Genomic DNA, 24,560 nt, shown 5'->3' with positions numbered 1-24,560 from the left:
TGAATATTTTCCTATGAAAGCCCTAATGAAAACACAAAAAATATAATTCCTTTTCTGTAGAGTGAAAGATCTACTCCAAAGTCAATGAACTGGTCTTTAATATAATGTTATTGTTCCTATTGTTTATATAAAGGACATTAAATAGTGTTAGTAATCTGTGTTTCTGGAAATAGGTGCTGATAACACCACTGGGATAAAGACATTTTTAGTGTAAATAAAATATTGGAACCAGAGATTTGGGCTAAAAAGTTTATCGATGAACAATCTAGTATGGCAAAAACAAAATATCCTTTAATTCCTAACAACAATTCTGTGTCTAGAAATTCTGTTCATGGAAATGTCAAAGGTGATTAAAATCCAGATGTCGAAGTTGGTCCTTTGGTTCAGTTTCCCAAAAGTTAACTATGTGTTCTCTGTGTGTGTGTGTGTGTGTGTGTGTGTGTGTGTGATACAATTTCTAAAATATTAATAAAATTAAAAGAATATGTGTATATATATCTATATTATAATTTAAGTCCTAAAGCCAAAAGTTGTTCAGCCTATGTTATCAAAGTTAAATACTTTGCATCAATAGAGGCTTATTAAAATTTATAACTATTTAGACATTCGTTAACCTTTTCCATTTAAGACCAAATATTTCTGATAGCTGTTATGAGTAATAATTTACTTTTGATGAAAGTTCACCTAATGACCAAATAAATTCTTAAGTCTGTTCTGTTACAGATGGGAAAAAAAACACTAAAGGCTGTAGGAACTAAACTTGTAACCCTTTTAATGGAGTCTTGGGTAGATAGAATGTCAACATCTAATCATTTGAATTTTATTAAAGTAAGTTTGTGAATATCTATGCATTAAAAATGAGTTTTCTGGGTTTTGTTTTGTTTTGTTTTTTTACCCTGTTAACAATCTTTCCTGGTTAACCTAAATTGTGTCAGTATTTGGTTGTGGGCTATATATTATTTACTACTTATGATAGGGGAGGGAAGGATGTTTTAGGTAAAGAGAGCTCTTGGTAACTAAAAATTTTTAACAGAAAAACCTCACAAAATTTGACCCTGAAAAGGAATTTATAATTCCGCTAATCAACATTTCTCAAAAGAGGAGGGGTGTATTCTGGGCACTGCGGGACGGACAGTCAGCATACCTGGCTCTTGCCCACTAAAGGCCACAGTGTCAGCCAGTCTTTGTGACTCCACAAATCAACAACATGTGTTTATCTTAAATGCTGGGAGAAGTAGGGGATATTGTCCCCCAATCTGAGCTCCTTTGAGATCCAGGAAAATTGTGACCAATCCAAAGTTACATAGTTTAGTGACAGAACTAGAATCTGAACACCTTTTGACACCTAGAAATTTAAAGAAATTTAGATTAAATTTAGTTAATCTTTCAGAAATACAGCCAATTCACCAATACTGATACATGGCAATTTCAGAGGGAAGAAGACAACAGTGGTTAATGCATTTACCTCTTTGCTATATTGTGACTCATCTTGAGGAAATTACTCAAAGGTAATGAGCTTCCAGTTACAGAAGAAAATTGTAAGATATATGATTGGAGCAGACTGCAAAGCCATGTAGATGAATTATCATGCTTCACCTCTGTCGTTTTATTAAGAGATTATCTTTTAACCTCTCCCTGGAATGGAAGCTTACAACATTATAAACAGTTCATTCTATTTAAGGAAAGTTCTAATGACCAGAAAGTTTGTGTTCCTTTATTACCCAGATATGTACTTCCCTTCAAATTTGTGGATACAGTTCTAATCCCAGACGCATTCTTTTCTAACTATGGTTTCTCCATTTTTTTTTAATGTATTAAAAGTTCTGAGTACTTTACCAGTTTACTTTTCTTCTGGATGTCTTTCATTATAGTATTTTATGTGTATGTTATCCAGTGAGAAAAATAGTTATGGCATTACTTTGACCTGGCATTTTATTTTATGTACCCTCCAAAAACCCATTTTGAAAAATCTACCGTAGAAGTTAGCTAACATCCTGTTTTCTACATGGTAGTTATATACAGTGAAAGGCAAAAGTAGGTTTACAGTAGTAAGTACACAAAACTGTTTATTCTTGTATTATTTGTTAATTACTGCATTGTTTTCCATACAGACAACTGTAAACCTGCTTTTGCTCCACCTTGTAATGTACTGCATTCAAAAGAATTAAATCATGATGTAGAAAAATTTACCTACTCAGTTGAGAGTTTAGAGACTCAAGTTCTGGTAATGAGCTTGTTCAAAAAGATGTCTGACTTCTCTTAATTGATCTCTTCTGTAAAGTGTGACTGTATTCTACTGGATGCTTTTAAGAATACTTCTAGTCCTTAATTAAATACAATATGCTAGATTATAAATTCTTCAGTGACTGCTTTGGACCCTTGCTTGAGGTTACTTCCAAATAGCCTTACGGGTTTGAGTTCATTGAACTATTTATTGTAGCATTTTCAGTTTGGCTTTTGGTTCTCTGGTCACAGCTGGGAATTACTTTTGAAGAGGAGACAGGGAAATCTTGCAACCTTTAATCTAAAGATAAGCCTTATCACATGGTGAGTATGCCCAGGCAAACAAAACTGATGGGGGGATGGGCAGTGCCGAGTGGAAGAGTTAAGTTTTGTCTACAGTCTGAAACTCTTGGAAGCATATAGGAGTTTAAACATGCTTATATTAGCAGGGCTCAGCTTCACTGCCTTAAAGATGGTGCATTTTGGTATGTTTTGTTTCTAAAATTTAAAGTTGCATAATGGAAAGCCTGGTGTAAGCTGATATGTAGTATAGTTCCAGGCTATGCACTCACTTGAAGCCTGATTTAAAACACACAGTTAGAGATTGTTTCTAATTGTTGCCCTTGTCCTTTTTTTACTTCAAAAACAAGCACTTACTGAAATGAATATTTTATTGCATAAGATTATAGAATATCAAAATTAGTTCAATACTTGAGGTTTGCAGTTTTCTTCTTCTTTTTTTAATCTATATTAAATTTAGGAGGATGGTGCCAAAATAGTTTATCAATCATGGTAAGCAATCTCTCCACTACTTGCCAAGGGCGAGTAGATGGGATAACAAAGTTATATTAGTATGTAGTTTCTACTTGACAGTGATTGGATTATGCAAATAATTGCATAGCAAAGAAAAATTGTCTTTGTTTACAAAATTCATTCATACAGAATTTTTTAAACTTGAAAGCTTAAGATCACCAAAGTCACTGAATGATAATTTACATTAATGGTTTATTTGTGTTACTAAAACCTTAATGTTTAATTTTCTTTTTAAAATTCATTGCAAGTTATATTTATATCAACTCTGCATTAATAGCAAGTATTTTATAAAGTGTGCTGGAGAAAAGAGCCATTTGGTGATGCTACTTTTGGTGCCAACCCAGAGATTCAGATACAAGAAGCAGAGAAAGCTGTTATATAGACGTCCCAAGGGATGAGTCAAATAGATTTCTGTTGAAATGAATCAGAATGATTTAGAAAGGAGACTGGTTCATATTTTTTGTTTTGTTTTATACTCATTTTGTTTTGCTACCCTGGTTGATGAGGTCATTTTAGAACTCATTCTGGACTTGCTTCAACTTGGAGATTCTCCTGTGCATTACTAATACTGTCCTCCTAACTAGGGATAGAAACTATTTCAGTACTTATTTACTCATTCAACAAATATTTGAGTGCTAGTTATGTACCAGGCACTATACTAACCCGATCAGGGAGGGGGTTGCAGGCTACTAGACAAATAAATCATTACAAAATGTGTTCAATACAATGAAGGGTAGTAAACAGGATGCCATGAAAGAGAATAATGTGGGTTGGAAGAAACCTGCTTGAGCATCTGTGGCTGGGGAAGGCTGTTTTGAAGAGGGACAGAGAAAAAGTCTGTCATTTTTTGACTGTATAAAAGGACCATCTTTTTTGCTTATTTGTAAAGATAAAGATATGCATCTCTTCTAAATTATAACTTCCTCTGTGAAAGAGCATTAATAGTAATAGATAACATGTAATTATAAATAAAGCTATTATTAATAGAACTATTTACTCAATAACATGAATTCATGGTGGCACGTTTATTTTATAATACAATTCCTCTTCTTTAGACCAGTAGTCTTATTATCTGAACTTTCTCTCCAAACTAGACTTTATATTCATAGTAGAGGGAAAAAACATGGCTATACTCTGGGGTCAGAGAGCTTGAAAGCTAGTTAGAATACGTTCTCCCTTCTCCTCCTCACCTCATTTAGCAACTCCAGAGTCCTGCCCCAAAATGCTTGATGAGGTGATGAGGACAAAATGTTCTCCTGAGTTTTTTTTTAAAGCTCCATCCGTAATTGTATCATTTGAAAAATAACATTATAATGAATTTTCATGCTGGTCTTTTGATAGACATTAAGAAGAAATTGACTGAACTAATGATGTTTTTGGTATTTTTCAACAGTTTAAAGATTCAGATATAGGTAAATGGTCTCTAGGTTCTGTGACTTGAAGTGAAATGACTGTAAGGAAATCACTTTTACCATAGGCTGCTAACTGATGCAAACGAGTTAAGTTCCTGCTGCGTCTCATCAACATTATAACAAAATGACATTGTTTTTTTGAGAACCTACTATACTTTGAACCCAGTTTTGGGGCTCTGAGGTTGGTGCTTGGGAAGGGAGAGAAGCACAAAGTGTGGGAGAGAGAGATTCCTTTGTTTATGACAAGACTTAAAGTCATAGTGGAGGTGAACTGTTACCACGTAATGCAAAGCAAAACAACAACAAGATACATACCCCTTTATTCCCGGTAGGATGGCTAAAACCCAAGCGTCGATAACAAGTGTTTACTAGACTATGAAGAAACTGGAATGCTCATACATTGCTGGTAGGATTGAAAAAATGATGCAACTACTTTGGAAGAGTTTGGCAGTTCCTCAAAATGTTAAATAGACACCATATGACCTAGCAAATTCCATTCCTAGATATATATGCAGAAAATCTGAAAATATACATCTACACAAAAACTTGTATGTGGATGCTTAAAGCATCATTATTCATAATAGCCAAATCGTAAAAATAACACAAATGTCCATCAGTTGCTAAATGGACTAACAAAAGGCAGTATACCCATACAATGGAATATTACTTGCCAATAAATAGGAATGGAATGCTGATACCACAACAAGGATGAATCTTGAAAACGTCATGCTGTTTGAAACAAGCCAGTCACACAGAGGCGTATATTGTTTGATTCCATTTATATGACATGACCAGAACAGGCAAATCCATAGAGACAAAGTAATTCCAGGTTGTCCGAGGCTGGGTAAGGGGCAATAGGAGGTGTCCTGCTAAGGATATAGGGTTTCTTTTTAGGGTGGTGAAAATGTTCAGGAATTAGATTAGTGGTGATGGTTACAGAATTCTATAAATATGTAAAAACTGTTCAGAGTGAATTTACGGTTTGTGAAATATCTCAGTAAAACATTTGTAAAAAAATCATTCCTGACATGGCATTGTCATCAAGTGTTGGGAAACATCTTTTGCATGTTATATAATAAAATATATAATCAGTCATTAGATTAGGACCCTGGTCTTTTGCTCCACTTGTAAGAGACAGGTTTTCAGTGTGAATAAAATAGTGCAAACTTTCGCTGAAGAACCATCATTTTATATTTAAATACGTATAAAAGTTATGCAAATAGTAGATGATTCAGTTCCCTAGGTCATGTAGTAAACACTTACTTAGCTAGCACAGGGTGTTTTGTGTTTTATGTTTATTATTTTAAGACTGACAGATGGCCTGTTAGTTTGTGTTTTTAGAAAAGCATTCATTTCTTTTAATGTGTCCACTATTTTACAGTCTTTAGTACCTGTGTAGGTATGGGAAGAACCTAAAATTTGTTTCTAAATGTTATGAACAAACTAATAGAGCCGTGTTAGTATGCTAAAATGTAGTGTCTGACACTTGATAACGAAGTGAAAAGGTGCTTTTTTTTTTTCATTGTGGGAGATTTGTTAAAAATAATGTTTTAAAAGTTCCAAAATTATTTCTGGTTTTAAATTTATACTAAATTATTTCTAATTTAAATTGTATATTTTATCTCGGGATTTACTTTCTTATCCTAAAGCTTAGGTTTGATTACCAGATCGGTAGTTCTTTGTACTATTCTACTGTTGAGGTTACAAATTATATAAATGTAAAAATTGTTTGAAGTTTCACAACTCAGATGTTTAGAATGAAATCTGGGGAGACACCCATGGTGATGACCTACTTTCTTTTAGAGAAGGTGGTCTCTTCTTTTTCTGTAATTGCTGAGTGGATGGTTTGCTACCATAAAGCTGTCAGGATTGATGTAAGTAAAATCTGAAACAGTTACTATTTCATAGTCCAGGCTGCCAGAACCTGAGTTTTAAAACAGCATGTGAAATTTTAAAAATCCTGTCATATTTTAGGGACCTCTTTTCTCTTTACCTTTTAGAAATTTTGTTAAAACTGGAAACATTGATTTTCAGTAGTTGATCATGGAGGGGAAGAAGTTGGTAATGCTGTTCTTTTCTAACTGCCCTGCCCCCTTTCCCCAGGAAACAAAGCCTGTTTTGTTTCATGCCTGCTTGTGAGGTCTCTGCTGCACCCCATGTGGGTGCACTGCTCTGTGCTTTGTTTGAAATGCTTGAGATATTCAGAAGGTAAAGAACAGGATGCTTCTGGAGGATAAATCCCAGCTTCAGTAGATAAACAAGGTTGTTAGAATTGGTCATCTACCGGGGAGCTCTTTATGTGGAAACCTTGTAGCACTGCTTGTATCCATAGGTAACAGCATTTAGGTAAACACAACGTTTAGGTCTTAAAATGTTCTCCATTTATTAGCCAGAGAGACTGTTGCTGTTGCATATTTTGTGGAAATTTCTGGTCAATTATGCAGAGTTGTTTTTTAATCTTTTGATATCCTATTTTTACCTCTCCAAGGTTTAGAATAGTCAGATAAGCCTAGATTTGCAAAAAAAAAAAAAAAAAAAACCTTTACCAATTCCGTATGCCATCAGCAGTGGTCACTGTCATTAATGATGGCTGCTTATGGTTTCTAATCCTAGGAAACTGGTTGGGAAGCACAGGATATTCACCTCTCTAATTTCATGCAACTTTATTATTGTCCAGTTAGTTTTCACAAGGAATATATATTTTATTAATTTATTAAATGCTATAGTACTTAATAAAAATCCAAAGTGGAAAGCTGAGAATGTTTCTTAATAGATAAAATGTTTAACAGTGTGTAGCTCTAGAATCTTTTGAAATCAATCACATCTCATAATTTCAACAATGTTGAATTTACTAATGAGCTATTTCCTACCAGTTATTTTTTTTTCAATTTTATTTAATTTGCTTGGAACTGAAAACATTTTTTCCCCAATATAGTTGTTTACTCTAGGCCTCAATCTATGAGATGTTCAGTGTATGTAGTGGATTCTCAGATCAGCCCCTCAATCCGTATTTAATGCATATTATTAAACTTGACATAACACAATGTGTAAAAACATCTCTATGGGAAATACCTTGAGTGTTCTGGAATGCCAGAAACATGTTTCATCAGAAGAGAAGTATCCCTAAGGGGGTTCAGCTAAGGCTCAGTCTCCGCCACCCATTTTTTTTCCATTTAGATCTTACAGGACAGATAAGCGTACATATCTTTGTGAATCATAGAATTCTTTGAAGCCGTGAGCAGCACGTTAAAATGGGAGGCGGTTTAGGAGGGTATGGGAATTCAAGCCATGACGATTATCTGTAGGAGTACTAATCTTAAAGTTTAAAAGGGACTGTTCTGGAAAAGGGAGGACAGTAACATTTATGGAATGGAGGAAGCAGAATTAGATGAATTACCGACTTGGTGGTGTTCAACTCTAATTGTGGTCTGTTTGCCTGTACAGGACGTGTTTTTTAAATCATTCTACAATGCCTGTTGTTTGTGCATTTAATAACTTTGGTGATAGGTAGATACAAGCAAATTGCGTTAAATGAAGTTGTTTGGTGCCTGGCAAATGTTAGCTGACATGTATTTTTGGCTTTTTTCCTTTACATTCCCCTAAAAAATACTAAGCTATAAACCATAATTGTGAAAGTTTTAGCCATTTGTTCTTTGTAAAGACATTTCATAAATAAGTCTGACCTTGTTTTCCATATAAGAGATTAAGAAGGCTTTGAACAATATGGAGTAGTGAGTCATTTTATGACATCCCTTCTCTGCTCTTCCAGACAAAATATGTGAGAGATAACCAAAAAGACATAACTTAAGAGTCATCATCTCTGTGGGTCAGAAAATAAAACCACACAAACCAGTGAGCAAGGGCAGGACTAGGGGCCTGCCAGGTTTAGGGGCCATTCAGCTCCTGAGGATATCAGGAACTCATAGTTAAGAACAAAGAAGGAAGTATAGAAACAGGCCCAACTGTAAAAACCATGTGTAGAACTGACTGGCTTTATCCTAATACAAAAGCAAGGGTTGACTACGTGTCCAGTCACAAATTTCAAGAATCTATATACAGACCACATTCTTTTAACCACATGCACTAAAATTAGATCCCAATAGTAAAAAGTAAGCTTCAATAAACAAACAAACAAATAACTTGCCTTACCAGCTGTTAAAACATAAAAGTTGTAATTAAAATTCGGGTACCTCGTATAAGAGTAGTAGTTAGATTAATGACCAGGATAGAAAATCCAGAAATAAAATAGCAAAATACGGAAACTTAATCTGATAAAGATGATTGGAGGAAGGATATGCTTTACACGAGCAGTGTCAGGACTCATGGATAGTCAGTGGTGAAGATAAAGTTAGAGCCGTTCATGCCATACACCAGTGTAAATTCCAAAGGGATTGAATTGCCAAATAAATACATATACAGTGTATAAAGTGGAGCCATTAGTTTTGAATTTCAAAATTGATGAATTCATTTGTCACCTGGGAGTGGGGGAAACTATAGTTCAGATTTCAAAAAATATTGATCAATTGACTTACTTAAAAAATAAACTTATGGAAAAAATAAACTAAAAAGACAATAAGCTGAGGGAAATTATTTTTAACTTATATATGACAAAGGTTTTTTTTTTATCCCTAGTGTATAGAGATTTCAGTAACCTATAGTAAAAGATAAACACAATTCATATAAAAAATGCAAATGGACCTTTAAAATGTGGAAGTTGACCAAATTCTTATAATGCTGGGTTGGCCAAAAAATTTATTTGTTTTTTCTATAAGTTGGCTCTAGTAGCATTTAGTTGTCTTTAACTTCACCCAAAACAGTTTTGATAGATTGTGTTGTGACAGATGTCATATAATCATGCATTTCTTTAAAAACTTACCAGAATTGGTCAGTTTTTGTGCAGCCATTTTAGTCCTGAAAATGGAAGAAAATAAGCAACATTTTTGGCATATTAGGCTTTATTTCAAGAAAGATAAAAATGCAACTGAAACGCAGAAAAAGATTTGTGCAGTGGATGGAGAAGGTGCTGCAACTGATCAAATGTGTCAAAAGTGGTTTACAAAGTTTGGTGCTAGAGATTTCTCGCTGGACATTGCTCCATGGTTGGGTAGACCAGTTGAAGTGGGTAGCGATCAAATTGAAACATGAATTGAGAACAGTCAGTGTTACACCACGTGGGAGATAGCTGACATACTCAAAATGTCCTAATCAGTAGTTATTGGTGAAAATGAAAAATGTCTCTTATTTTACAGACAAAACTAATAGAACTAAACTAAATTTTGGCCAACCCAATAAGACATACCAAAATAAAATCACACTGCAGAACCATTTCTCATCATTCAGAATGGCAAAAATCCAGAAGTTTGGAAAGGTGTGATGAATAAAGGGGCGCTCTCTGTATATTACGTGGGGATACAACAAAGTAAAACCCCCTGTATATGTGGGAAGGAGGGGGAGGTTTGGCAATGTTACTTAGTTTTTAGCTATTAACTCAGCAATCCCTCCAATTTAGGACTCTATTCCGAAGATACAGTAGCAAAAATATAAAATTATGTATGTATGAACTTCTTCTGTTTGTTGCTATTTAGTAATAGTATAAGCCTAATGGAATAGAATGGAATACTTACTAATCAGCTATTTTAAAAAGAAAATGAGGGAAACCTCTATATACAGCTTTGGAGTAATCTCACAAATACATTATTACCTAGATAGAAAAAGGTGCAGTGGAATAAAGTATTCGTAGAATACTACTGTTTATTGAAGAAGTCTGTGTTTACTTAGATTTTTTAAAATAGAACAAACAATGGTAACAGTTACCTCTTGAGGGTGGGGGGAATGGTGGGTGGGAAGTAAAGTAAATCTCTAAATTTCAAAAGCAAAGTGTCACAAGTAAACAGTATAATGAGTCGGTGGCTGAATCATGCAGAGAAGAATTATTTCAGGTGACTTTTAACTAGAGTGATTTCATTGAGTATCTCTAATGAATTAAGAACCAAAAAAATGACCCCCCAAATCCAAAACTTTCTGAAAACTCAGTAGCTTGAATTGAATTAAGGCATCTGAGAGAGGTTGGTCTGTAATTTTTCTTCTAGTATCCTTGATTCTTATTGTACCTCGCTGGACTCAGAAGAGTTTGTCAATCTAAAGGGAAATTGGTCAGATTTCTATATTGTCATATCTTAAATAGCTAAATTTCTGCCTCAGTGAATACTCAACTTAGGAACATTTTCGTGGTTTTTCAGCATAAACTTTATGCCAGACCCTGTTCTAGGCATTGAGGGTATATATGATTAGAATATTCTCCCCACTCCTGTAGTGCTTCAATCTAAGGGAGTATACAGATTTATAAATAAAAAATTATTGTCGGATGAGAAATGTCAGTAGACAAACTGGAAAAGTCTGGAGGTTAGATAATTCTTAATGCTCATTAATGAACTCTGGGAAAGGCTGGAGAGGTTGCTTAAGTAAATCAAAAATTCTCCAAGAAAAATTAGCATGCCCTGGCTGGGTAGCTCAGTTGGTAGGAGCATTGTTACTATGCTCCAAAAGGTTGTGGGTTTGATCCCTAAAGAGGATGTGTGTGGAAAGCAACCAGTCAATGTTTCTCTCTCCCTCCCTCCCTCTCTCTCCCTCCCCCTTCCCTGTCCTTTCCCCCTCTTCCTTCCCCACTCTCTTTCTTCCGCTTCCCCTTTGTCTCTCCCTCCCCTCTCTTTAAAATCAGTACCTCAACTGAGGCTTTAAAAAAACAAAGTTAGCATTTACCAAGCATTCTCTGTGGAACAGAAGGGGGCATGTGAAAAATCACCACAAGGAGTTCACTCGATGTGGCTGGAAGGCCAGTGAGTCACAAGAGCGGTAGTGTATGTTATTTCAGAATTTGGTAGTAAGGTTCATGAGACAGATTGTTTTGTGACTTTCTGCTTGTTGAGGTCACCACAATCCACAGTATGATCGGTGTTGTGTCAGTGACAAAAATTAACTAATAAAAGAATCCAGTCCATTTCTAATTGTCAAATGGTGTAATTTAGTTTCAACTAAAAAAATAGGGACCACCTGCTCTATATGAGGGTCTTGTGTTGAATGAGACAGATTTCTGTCATCCAGATGTTTGTAGGCTTATTTTATTATTAGTATGCATCAGATCTTTTTAATCCACTTGCTTTATTAGAGGTCTGTATGTATTTTAGGGTATATTAAGGATTGATCATTTCGATGGGCTTTACTGCTCAGAATGTTTTGTCTCACATGCTTTAGGAGATGTATTTTTTAACTAAATATTTTTTTCTGTTTTGTAATAAGCAATGTAGTCACACCATTCAAACTTCAAAAACTTACCAAAAATGTCTCTCTTCAACTCAGTCCTTTAGTCAGTTTCCGAGCTCTAAAGCCAACATACGTTAATGCTTCTCGGGTGTTCTTCAGTTCATAGTCTCTGGACATGCATGTAATGTATATTCCCCACCCTTTTTTTTTACACTCTGCTCTGCACGTCATATGTTTTTAAGACTGTTCTGTGTCACTCGTTGCATGTTGGAGCTACCTCTTGTTTCTTTTCTCTTATGTCTGCCTTGCAGCTTGTAACAACAATGATGACAATAACAGTAATGATAAATTAATGCAATCATTGTATTATTGATGGGTTTTTAGGTTATTTCCAGTCTTACTACAGAAAAGACTAAGTTGAATATCCCTAATTGCTTTGAATAACTAAGTATCCTTTTCCTTGGCTAATTTTTTAGGACAGATCTTTTGTTTCATTTCAGCCATGAACCAGAGAATCAGTCAAAGTGCTCCAGTGAAACAGCCACCACCTCTGGCTCCCCAGAGCCCTCAGGGAGGAGTCATGGGTGGTGGCAACTCCAACCAGCAGCAACAGATGCGGCTGCAGCAGCTGCAGATGGAGAAAGAGAGACTGCGACTGAAGCAGCAAGAACTGCTTCGGCAGGTGAGGCCACAGGTTAGAAACCAGCCTTCCACTTTTTGGGGTCTGTTTTCCTACATGAAGTTGGGCATATCTCATTTTAGCATTTATTAGTTAGAGGAATGTTGTTTCTCTGAAACCAGAGTAACACAGAAACACTCTAGCCAGCTCTGCCCTTGTCTTGGTTTAGTTTCTTGACTGACCTTTGACTGCATGGGCTGTAACATGTAAATCTGTATCACAGAGAGATGTTTTGGCATGGTCGTTGCACCCAGCAAAAATTACAGGAAGCAAGGCTGTTTCCTCAAGTGTACGTGGAACTGTAGATTACTATACTTCTGAAGATTTCAGTAAGGGGGAAACTCCGGGACGTCACTTGGGGAAAAACATCTTTTACTTTAAATGAATTATTTTTCTGGAGGAATACATTAATCTGATATTTCTCATATGACAAGTATCTTTCAGTATTGCTGAATCAATGATGTTTTATTCAAAGCATAATACAAGTTATCCTAAGTTTGGAAGGTCCCAAAGTGCCTTAAAATTACCTGCTTATGGATTTTTTTTAATGTTGGGAAAAATAGGGAATTAGAAATCTTGAAACATTTTATGACCTTTCCATCAGTTTTCTTTCAGAAAGTATTTTTGGTCTTTATGTTCTATAAGAATGGATAATCACTCATCAAAAAAATTAATTTTTACTTTATCTTGATTGAGAGTGTTAATAATGGGGTTGTGATCTTTTTTCTTTACAGAGACACTCTTACCTGTTTACAAACATTAAATACATGCATCCATACTCCCCTCCACACACACCTAAATCATAGCACACTGAGTGTAGACATTAAAAAATTATAATACTCTACATTTACATTTCTGTTACCGGGAAGTAGGCATTTAAACAAGGTACTTTTTTTTTTTAAATGAGGGCTATATTTTAAAAATATCACTGGAGTATTAATGGAAATGAATGAACTTGATATAGTCTTTGAACTCTGATTTGGGATTTGAGGAACTGGTACCTGAGGAATTACACTAAGCCATGAAATCCCAGACAGGCTCACCTTTAAACTGTTTGTGCTGTCAGTGATCTCTCAGTGCCGGAATAGTGTGGTTGGCACCAAAGGCGGCCCCGATAGGAGCAGAGAGTGTGTGCCAGTATGATGTCGGGAAGTGGTCGTGAAAGAGAGATTGCTTTATCTGCCATTAAGAAGGTGGGGACAGGAAGCATATTAACCAGTTTACTGTATCTCTGACTTTCTAATAAGTTAGTATAAAGGAAAGATTTCTCACTTAAATAAAACTTTATCATTGGAACAAGGGAACACCATCAAGGATATAATTATGTGGCTATTAGAAGAAATAAAGCCATTTACGAGTATGTTTTACACAGCCTGTTTTCATTGCTTGCTTTTCATTTTGTTGCTGCTGATGGTCTAAGTTAATATAAGTATTAGTTTCACATATGAATTGAAGACTTTGAAAACCAAGAAATCTTACTAAGAAAAATGATTTTTATAATTTTTATTTGTAAAGTCTAGAAAGGGCCATTTGTCATTTTGTTGTATGCTATAGATCACCTTGGTTTTTTGGTGTTTTTTGTTGTTGTTTTGGTGGGCAAAATGCTGCTACTTATAAAACTCTTCCTTCCAAAGAATTTTTCTAAGTCTTATTTTCACTCTTACTCTGGGTGATGGGTCCTGGACAGAATAGGTTCACTTCCTTTAAAGGTAACTTCTTACTCTGCTTCTTCTTTACTGCCATCTGTGTTGTCTTTTTCTTACATTGAATGACAGACCTGCTCTGTTCTTATACTAATAGTCTATATTTTTAGGATATTTTTGTTTTTGTTCTTTAGCAATCAGCATAAATTCAGTATATTTTAAGTCTTTTGGCTTCCTGTGAACTTCTTCCGTTGACAGTTTCTCTTATCACTAAAACATCAAATTATATTTTTCCTGCTTCATCTAATACTCCGAAGCAAAGAACCTACCTGGCCAATATCAAATTTTATTTGAGTCCTGACACCTAAAGTCTTGCTGTCCTATCCTCAATGCTGTTCAACATTTCAGAAGGTGCGGTTTGTTATGTGGTGACTCCATTGGCTCCTGTCTTCGTCGGTCTGCTGCTTCTTGGGGTAGCTTGGGAATTCTGTGCTATGGTGATATGTCTGGATGCAATTTGTATATCAGCCTACATAGCCAAACCATGTGGCTTAAAGTAATTTTTATCCATCTTATTTTTTACTCTTAGGCAATGCGGAATATCAATCCCAGCACAGCAAATTCTCCAAAATGTCAGGTAGGCTCTTATCTGATGTTTTAGCATTAAAAAGAAAAAGACATTAGGTAGGAGAGAAACTTGTGCTCCAGAGGTCTGTCCTCACTGAAGATTAGCCTAGAATATAACTTTGAACCACCTTTCTACCAAGATGATATTGCTCTTCCCAGAAAGTCTGCACTATATGCTCCCTTCCTACTCCTCCCATAGAGCTGCTAGTATTCGTTTTGATTCCATGGAGGTCTTTTTTTAACTCCACATTTGAAATGTATTATGTCTCCATTGTACATTCTGTCAGACTTGAAGTCTAATTTTTATATTGTATAGCTTAAAATAGTATTAAATTAATAATTTTAACAGTAACCACATGAATTACTTACTTGGATAGGCTACTATAGGAAATTTTATTAAGAGTCATAATGTTGCTGTTAGAAAAGGAAGAGTTTTTTCCAGTGCACACTCTAAAGGAAGAATATCAAAATAACTGTAAGAGAAGGATCTCCCTGGATAGTGTTGGGTTTCTTTGTTGGCTTTGATCAACATATTTCTCCCTGATGAACCAGGAAGCAGTAGTTATGAAGGTATCTTATTTAGAGGGAAAGATTGTGGCCGTTTTCCTTCTAACACAGGCACTTATCTGACTTGTGGAAAGAAACTCATTCTTGAAACCAAAGAAATTCTGTGTTTAGTTCAGGATTTCAGTTCCTTCAGGATTTGAAGGAATGAGGTAGGGGATCAGTGCACTTTTTCTCCAGTGGGCAGAAGCAACCATAAACACCTCATATGATACATGGTTCTTCTGCACTAGGCTAAGTAGGTACATAGTGGTTAGAATTGTCTATAGAAGTGAGAGTTGGCAGAATTTTGTTCATTTTGGGTACCATTAACTTGTCCATTGGAGCGCTGTGGTGAGAAAGCCAGATACCGAACTCCTAGAGACCAGCTAATTTTGTGAGAGGAAAAACTCTGCTCTTTATCTCATTAATACCTCTTTTAATCAAGAGATCAAGTAAGGGACTAACTCATAGAAGTCGTCTTTGCTAAAGCAGAGAACACAGGTGTTCTTGGAATAAGGGCCACTAATAACTACATTTGTCTGGGAAGAATATCATAGCGTTGGATCTTTATACAGTGAAGACGTTTTTTTCCATGCTTTTTCTCTGAAGTGTTTTTGAAAGAAGGCTTTTATTTGTGCTAAATGAGGTGGACACTAACATAGGAGCAAAAATTAACATGCCAAAAATGTTTTGAAGTTGCTTCTTTTTTTCCCCCAATCTGAGATTTTATACCTTAAATCTGATTTAAAAATTAAGCACTTCTGGGTTTTTATTTCATAATTTGAGTATAAAGTGTAAATAGTTGCTCTTAACTAAAATTCTTATCCGTTCTTTTTTAAAAAATGATATGTATCTTTTTAATGTATTAATGGGACAGAGAGAGATCAGTTTGTTGTTCCACTTACTTATGCATTCACAGGTTGATACTTGTATGTGCCCTGATGGGGATTGAACCTGCAACCTTGGTGTATTGGGATGATGCTCTAACCACCTGAGCTACCCAGCCCGAGCCTTAGTTACTTTTTTTTAGTACTAAAACTTTAGGAAAAGTAAGCCTTATAAGTAATAAAAATTCTATTCAATTTGTGTGCTATTAGGAATGCAGAGTTGATGTCTTAGATTTATCTAAGTCAGAGCAAGCAGCCTAAAAAAGATAGTTTTTTAAATCCACATTGCATTTGCTACAAAATAAAATATCGACTCATTATATAAATTTTTGTTGTCATTGGCATAATTGTGAAAATGTTGATGAATGTTTGAAATTGCACTATGGAGTTAAATTTGGCGTAGCTCACATCCATGGAGTCTGTTAGTATTTGTGTGAAGCAGGCATTTGTGCTTTTCTCGCCCTACATATTTTCTCCGTGCCCTTAAGGTAGATGTCAGGAAAGATTTCACAAAGAAGGGTCATATTTTAAGTGACTATGGCTTTAGATAAGTTACCAGGAAAATCAAGAAACTCAGGAAGAGCTTTGCATTCTCAAAGGAGAAAATGTAGTACCATAGAGGAATAATAGAGAATAGTGTCCGGTACTGTTGTTCAAAGTTTATTTTTACTTTTATAATAGAAATTAGTGCAGGTGAGTTAACAAGCAATGAGAAATCAGTGTCGTTATGTTATAATTCTGTACCTCATATACTTTGGGGTACCAAAATTTTAAAATGTTGACAAATTACTCATTTCAAAGGCTGTCTTTAAGTATTGGCTTGGCCAAAAAGTCTATTCATTACATGTTTTCCGTAACATAAAACACATGTTTTTCATTTTCACCAATAACTTTATTGATTTGGATATTTTGAGTTTGTTGGCCGTCTCCTGCTATTGGCTTCTAGGGTAGAGGCCAGGGTGCTGCTAAAACATCAATCTTCGAGTGCATAAGACAGCCCCGCAGCAAAGAATTATTTGACCAAAATGTCAGTAGTACCAAGTAACTTCACAAACCCCTTTTGACACATTCAATCAGTCAGAGAACCTTCTCCATACACGGCACAATTTTTTTTTGCATTTCTTTTGCATTTTTACTTCTCTTGAAATAATAGAGCATAGTATGCTGAAAATGTTGCAATCTTCTTCCATCTTCAATATTACAATGGCTGCACAAAAATTAACAATTCTGATGTTTTTTTTTTTAATGCATCCTGGTATGACAGCTGTCGTTATGCAATCTAACAAAATTGTTTCAAATGAAGTTAAAGACAACTAAGCACTACTAGAGCCGTCGTACAGAAAAAACAGCAGACTTTTTGGCCAACCCAATACTTCCTAATAAAATTCACAAAACATGTCTGTACTGTAGGATTCTCTGGTCATGTAAACTAACGTCAGCATAGGTAAGGTTAATGCAAAATTCTGAAAAAGTAAGACAGCTTTAAAGGTAGAAGAGTGTCTTAGTTAAAGATGGAAATTATCACTTTAATATGTTAGGGTTTGTTCGCAGAACATTAGAGAATCTTGATTTCATAGAACTTGAAATTTTTTAATTCATTTTGATTATTCACTATTTCATGTTTCAAAAGTAATTTCTATTCTCAGGAAAACTTTGAAACTATAAATAGCATCTTTGCTCTGTGAGATGGAGCATGGAATGCTTAATTTTCTACTTACATGTTTGTCTAATACATCAGTTGTGCCTTTGTAAATTGGAGACCTTTATAGAGAGTGGGTTGAGAATGCATCCCAGCTTCTGTTTCAAGGTCCTTTGAAAAAATCACTTTAAGGAAAGGTAGTCGGCCCTGAGTATGAATGTTTTTTTTTACCTTCTCTTCTCCTTTAAGAATGTGGTTCTTAATACCTGTGGTTTCCCAATACCTATGAGATTAGTCTAAACTCTGCAACCTGGCTCATGGCCTGTGGTCAGTAAGCTGGTTCAGCCAGTTTACTCTTCCTTCTGCTAAGTTCTGTCTTCTGTATTGTTGCCACAATTCTGCTCATGGGCTTTCTTTTGACCTCATACCAGTTAAGGTTCTCTTTTTCCCTTGTAAGACCTAGGTCAAAACTCATCCCTAAGTGGCCTCATCAGAATTCTTGAAACTTCCCAGAAAATAAATATAAGACTGTTGTATACAGATATTTTTTATGAGCAAAAAATTGCTTCAATCTTCTAGAAATTATAGCTATAACTATTTTGCAACTAATAAATATTGTATAGTTGCCATTCCTTATGAGGAGTAGCAAATACACATTAGGTCAGTCACTGGTTTAATGAGTGATAAAACCCACAGTATTACTGTTGAAGATACTGTACTACATCATTAGCCCACAATGGTGAAGAGATTCAGATGTCCATAATTTTACCACTGTTCAGCCCTGTGGAAAAAAAATTGCCATCAGTCTTTTTTTTTTTAATTATTTTTTTTTATTTTTAGAGAGAGGTGAAGGGAGGAAGAAAGAGGGAGAGAAACATCAGTGTGTGGTTGCCCCTCACATGTCCCTTCCCAGGGCCCTGGCCTGCAACCCAGGCATGTGCCCTGACTGCGAATCAAACCCGCCACCCTTAGGTTAGCAGGCTGGCACTCAGTCCACTGAGCCACACCAGCCAGGGCCCCATCAATTCCACACACACACACACACACACACACACACTCCGAATTTCTTTCTTATTAGCAGATGCTGGAAAAGTAGTTTCAGAATCCAATTAACACTTTCCCCAAGATTATCTCTCTTCTTTTAGAAGTCCTAATATTGAATATAAACTGTGGATTCATTTAGGTATTTTCTTTTGACAATTTTATATTTTATTTTTAATGGGCATGTTTGAAATCTTTTAGGAGTAGTGGGAGATTTAGCCTCACACCCTGCATACTCTAATAGGTTTCTTTCTTTCTTCCTTTCTTCCTTTCTCCCTTCCTTTCCTTCCTTTTCTGTTTAAGTCAACATCATTTGAAGAATGCTATAATGACTTCTGTTACTTTACTAAGTAAAGTACAAAAGACCTAGAAAGAGTATGACTCTCAAGGTAATGCTGGGCTCACCAAACTGCAAGTCTATTGTGGATATTACTTTTCACAATTTAGGGTTATCGTACAGTTATTGTAACTATCCCCAGATCCATGTATGCATGTTTTTTAGTCAAAATGTTTTTGAATCTGAAGATACTTCGGTAAATAGCTCAAACATTAAAAAACAAAAAGCATTCTAAATATTGGCTGAACATTTTAATAACTTCAGACGTAATGAAATATCTGTGACTGTTTGAAGCTGTGTTGGAAAATGGAATAAGGCAGGGCCTATCTTAAATAGTTGGAAGAAATGGCTTTTCCCTGTTTGGGGAATTTTTTGATATAAACTGCTATCATCAAGACAAGCTATGCATAAAATGTATGTTTTTAGAGTTATTCTCCATTTCTAAATTTGGATTTCTACTTTACTGAACTGACCTTCCTTTTGATTATGGGGGAAGTAGGCTTCACTTAGGTGCCATATATTGTTCAAAAATAGACATAATTTTACATAGCTTAGTATCTGCTAAAAGACAAAAATTGCTTTTGGAGTGTAATTAAAGTTGGCAGGCATTCTTCACATTTTCTGTAAATGGAATCATAACTTTTTCACCTAGCATTATTGTTTTGAAAATCATTCATATTGCATCTGTAGTCCTTACCTTTTTATTGCTAACCAGCATCCATTATACGGATATACTACAATTATTTCATCTACTCTCCTATTGATAGACATGTGAATTGTTTCTGAGTTATGTGAGTTGGTGTAGATATATGCTTTCAGTTCTCGTGGGTACAAGAACTGAATAACCTAGAAATGTTCTAAATGCTCCTAGACTACTGACTACTTCTATTGCCTTTCTCATTTTATAAATGATAGGAACCCAAACATGCATTTTATATGGGACCAAAGTACTTTAACTACCAGTTATATTGTCTTAAAGCGTCTTTTTACCCTATGGAAAATACTACTGCTATTTAAATGAAAGGACAGCAATATGAAAAAAGTCAGTGGCGTATGGCTAGGTCCTGAGTCCCTGAAAGTGTACTGTATAAAGCAGGCAAACTTGTGTTTTCCTTTATAAACCATCCTGGAAAGTTTCCTCCAGACCAAGCTGGGACCATTGGTTTTACTTATAGTGCAGATAGCTCTGACTCAGTGAGTCCCAGATTAGCTAAGATTTACAGGCTCAGTGGGAAAAAGCCACCACATATTTGTATTATTACAGAAGAAAATGAGCTAAAAATACTTGCTTCACTTAGAAAAAGTCAAATACTACTCCAAAAAAAAAAACTATTTGACCTTTGAAATACAGAAGCATGATTAAATTTTGGCAGAAATTCCTATCAACTTGCTTCTCCATTTTTGAAAGTCTGTCAAACTATTTTTTTCTAACTACCTTGGGGAAAAGAGAAGCTTAACAAACATATTTTTAGCCCAGTGTTCTAATTTTAGGCATTTGTTCAGGATATAAAAACTTTTTAGAGATAGACGTAACTTTCAACATGACATGTTTCAACTGAAATCAGTTTTTGTAGACAATCCAGTTATGTCCCAAGGCTTATTTTTAAACAGGCCAGATTTACCCAATTATAAAGTAATATTCATACTCATCCAAAATGTTTTAATAAAGTTAATTTATTGCAATAAAATAGGCTTATTTTACACATATATAAATATATACAGGCTTTTTAATGCAGTGTAATGGAGAAAGTTTGTGTGAAATACATTTTTGATCAAAACATTCAGATTACATACTTGATTTCATACTTATCCATATTAAAATAGTTATTTTCTAGAGTCACTAGCAAAATGTCTCTACAGATCTGAAACAAATTTTCAACATTTTATTTCTAAAATTCTGGATTTTATACAAGTCTGTCCACATTCATATTTACAATCCATGGTTACGAATAAAGCTCACTTCCAAGAAGATCCACGATTTAACTGCTCCTCACTGGAAGCAGGACAGCTTACAGAAGAACTCTTCAGTTAGCTCTGGCTCCGTGTTCCCTCTCCTTATGTCTTGAGTGGGTAAGCAGAAGCAGGACACTTCCCCAAATTTCCATTTCACTTCTGAGATCTGCCTTTTAAAACTATCTCTGTATGGGTGTGTGTGTGCGTATGTGTATGTTTATGTGAGAAATAGAAGTTGACTGTTTTTATATTCCATTGAAGTCCAAAGACTTAGGGCTGCTAAGGGCAGAAAAGTTTGGCTTGTTTTCCTATCTAAATACAGAAGTTCTCTTTCCTAATTTTGACAATTTCTTTAAAATAGCAATGGAAATTTTTCATCTTTATTAAACCCAATGAAATAAATCATATTCACAGCAGATGAAAATACTAACATAGGAATTAATGACTTGGGGAAGGGGCTACCAAGTAAACTTTAATTATATAAAGCCAGTTTGTCTTCAAGCAGATACTGAGCTATATAAGAATGTATCCATTTTTGGATAATATACATGAAAGTTATTATTCATCAATTATACATCGAGCTATTCAAAAATTACTAAGGGCATGTAATCAACACCATTCTTTCTGCTGTGACTGGAAGTGTCAAAAGTGAGTTGGATATTCATACCTTCAGTGTGGTTTCTATAATCTGTATATTATAATTTTTATCATTGGCCTTATCACATTGTATTTGTTTTCATGACGAACTCCTTCCTATTTGATTGATAATGCTAATAGCTTCCTACTACCACCAGTAAATAAAGTAGCTTTTTTTTTAAGTTCAGTATAGATGAATCCCTAGGTTAGTTCCTCTTAGTCATGCATGGCTCAGCTATAGATTTGATGAAAAGTATATTCCATAGCTGTTCAAGAAGTAGATATCTAGTTAGGCAACTTGGGATGACTTCCCTTCTTCTTTTCATCTCTAAATTACCTTTCTTTGTAAGTGTGGATAAGTTGGCTCTGCACTGTTTGCTAACAGTAGAAATTCAGTTGTTAAAGGCAACAAAAAGTAAAACTTGGACAGCTTTGAACAAGCACAGTGGCAAAATGCAAAGCAAAAACGTACAATCTACACATTAATTAGTTTTAACTTTATAAAACAATCACGAAGAAGTGGGAGATTTATCAAACTGAAATAAGTTGTAAAATGAAAATGACAGCCAGTTTATTCAGTCATTTCAGTAGTGATTTACTGGTTAGTGTTATGGCATTTACTTGGCTTTGTGTTGTAAGGAATTCAAAATTAGGTACACAAACGCGAACATGCCTTCTTTGATAGAAAGCAAATGAAGTTTGTTTTAGGATAATCACAAATCACTTTCATATTTGAAAGACCTATAGTTTCCTCGCAGAACCCTAGCTATCAGCCTCATCCAGAATTTTATTCATTCTAAAATTCATTTCTATTTATATTCGCATTTCAATAGCAACATAAATTCTCGAAAGTATGAGAGGTTACTGTTTTGTGCCACAAAACAGTCCATCTATTCATTCAGTGCGCCCTTAAGGGACAGAGGAGAAATAAAGAAATAATTACGATATCGTGTGATAGGTACTAAATCATGTTATATATATATGCTCAGGGTGTTAAAGACATAACATTGGGAGGTGGAATCATGGAGAGTTAACCTAGAGAAGGCCTTAAATAATAATAAGGAAGAAAGAAAAGTATTCTAGTCAGGAAGAACATATGGAAAGACATGGTACCAAGAGACAAGATGTCATAATAAAGACCTGCGTGGAGTGATGGTCATTGTTTTAAAGTCACTTGTTACTTTGGGAGAGAATGGGAGGGATCAAAGATAAGGATAGAGCCCTGGATGCTGTAGCTCAGTGGATTGGGTGTCACTGGTTCAATTCTCAGTCAGGGCACATGGCTGGGTTGCAGGCCAGGTCCCCGGTGGGTGTATGTGAGAGGCAACCACACATTGATGTTTCTCTCCCTCTCTTTCTCTCTTCCTTCCCCTCTGTCTAAAAATTAAAAAAAATTTTTTTTAATCTTAAAAAAAAAAAAGATATAGGATAGAAAGGAAACAAATAAAATGGATTCCCAGAAGCTACTAGGAGAGTAGGTTGGCCTTTAACAGGAGGAAGGGGAAAAACCATTTCCTGAGACTGGAAAGAGATGAGTATGAGTAAAGATAGCTTTGTGGGGAGCAGGAAGGGATGGCAAGAGGAGCCAGAAAATTGTGCTTCACGGCCTCAGTGTTCTTATTTAAATGGGAAAGAGATGGAAATAGACTTCATTGAATAGAGGCTTCAGCGAGTGTGCCAGATTTGGAGTAGTGACCATGACAAAGTAAGAAAAACTGGCCAAGGACCAAAAAAAAAAATCAATGAGTGGTACAATGGGCCCAGCCAAGGCCAAAGACAATTAATTTGTAGAAACAGTGTGGACAGTTGTATGATTTTTTTTTTTCAAGAATTTCTTAGCAGTCTCAGTATAGAAATGAAGCAAACACATTGGAGTAAGAGTTGAAACTGCTATATTGAGATAAAACTGCTATATTGTGTATATAAAGAATGTTAAAGGTGCTCTGTATTTTCACTGATTGGCCTTGGGGAAAAAAACCAACAGATGGCCAAACAGGCACATGAAAAGATGCTCGACATCACTAATCATCAGGGAAATGCAAATCAAACCACAGTGAGGTATCACCTCACACCTGTCAGAATGGCTGTTATCAAAAAGACAAAAAATAACAAGCGTTGGCAAGGATATGGAGAAAAAGAATCCTTGTGCACAGTTGGTAGGACTGTGAATTGCTGCAGCCACAATGGAAAACAGTATGGAGGTTTCTCAAAACATTAAAAATAGAACTATCATGTGATCCAGCAATTCCACTTGGGTATTTATCCAAAGAAAAGGAAGGCACTAATAATTTTATACCTGAAACCTATGTGATTGCATTAACCAATATTACCTGAACGCATTCAGTGAATAATTAAAAAATGTAAAACAAAAAGAAAACACTAATTTCAAAAGATATCTGCACCCACATGTTCATTGCAGCGTTATTCACAATAACCAGGATATGGAAACAACCTAAGTGTCTAGCCATGAGTAAAGAAGGCATGGTATGTATGTTCAGCCATTATAAAAAAGAATGGAATCTTGCCATTTACAACAACATGGCTGAACCTTGAGGGCATTATTTTAAGTGAAATAAGTCAGAGAAAGCCAAATACTGTTTAATCTCACTGATAAGTGGAATCTTAAACAAAACAAAGAAACCAAGCCTATAGATACAGGGAACAGATTGGTGGTTGCCAGAGGAGAGGGCATGAAGGGTGAATTAAGTGTGTGAAAGGAATCAAAAGATACAAAACTCCAGTTGTAAACAAGTCATGGGAATATAATGTACAGCTTGGTGACTAGTTAGTAATACTTTGTCACATATCTGAAAGTTGCTAAGAGTAAATCTCAAAAGTCCTCATCACAAGAAAAAGAAAATACT

General features: G+C 35.3%; 1 protein-coding gene across 8 annotated transcripts in view; it reads left to right on the top strand.

The window, feature by feature from the left end:
• The window catches only part of YAP1 (Yes1 associated transcriptional regulator), a 111,769-nt gene that overhangs the window by 77,531 nt on the left and 9,678 nt on the right, over positions 1-24,560 (top strand). For 2 of the 8 annotated variants that reach the window (XM_053925882.2, XM_053925883.1), the window contains exons 5-6: positions 12,209-12,402; positions 14,620-14,667. In XM_053925882.2, the coding sequence (XP_053781857.1) occupies positions 12,209-12,402; positions 14,620-14,667 (242 nt within the window). The remainder of the gene's footprint in view (positions 1-12,208; positions 12,403-14,619; positions 14,668-24,560) is intronic. The other 6 variants (XM_053925884.2, XM_045183586.2, XM_053925885.2 and 3 more) reach the window with 3 other exon arrangements.

This window comes from Desmodus rotundus, chromosome 5, assembly GCF_022682495.2.
Source record: "Desmodus rotundus isolate HL8 chromosome 5, HLdesRot8A.1, whole genome shotgun sequence".
NCBI lineage: Eukaryota > Metazoa > Chordata > Mammalia > Chiroptera > Phyllostomidae > Desmodus > Desmodus rotundus.
This window is presented reverse-complemented; position numbering and strand designations above follow the sequence as displayed.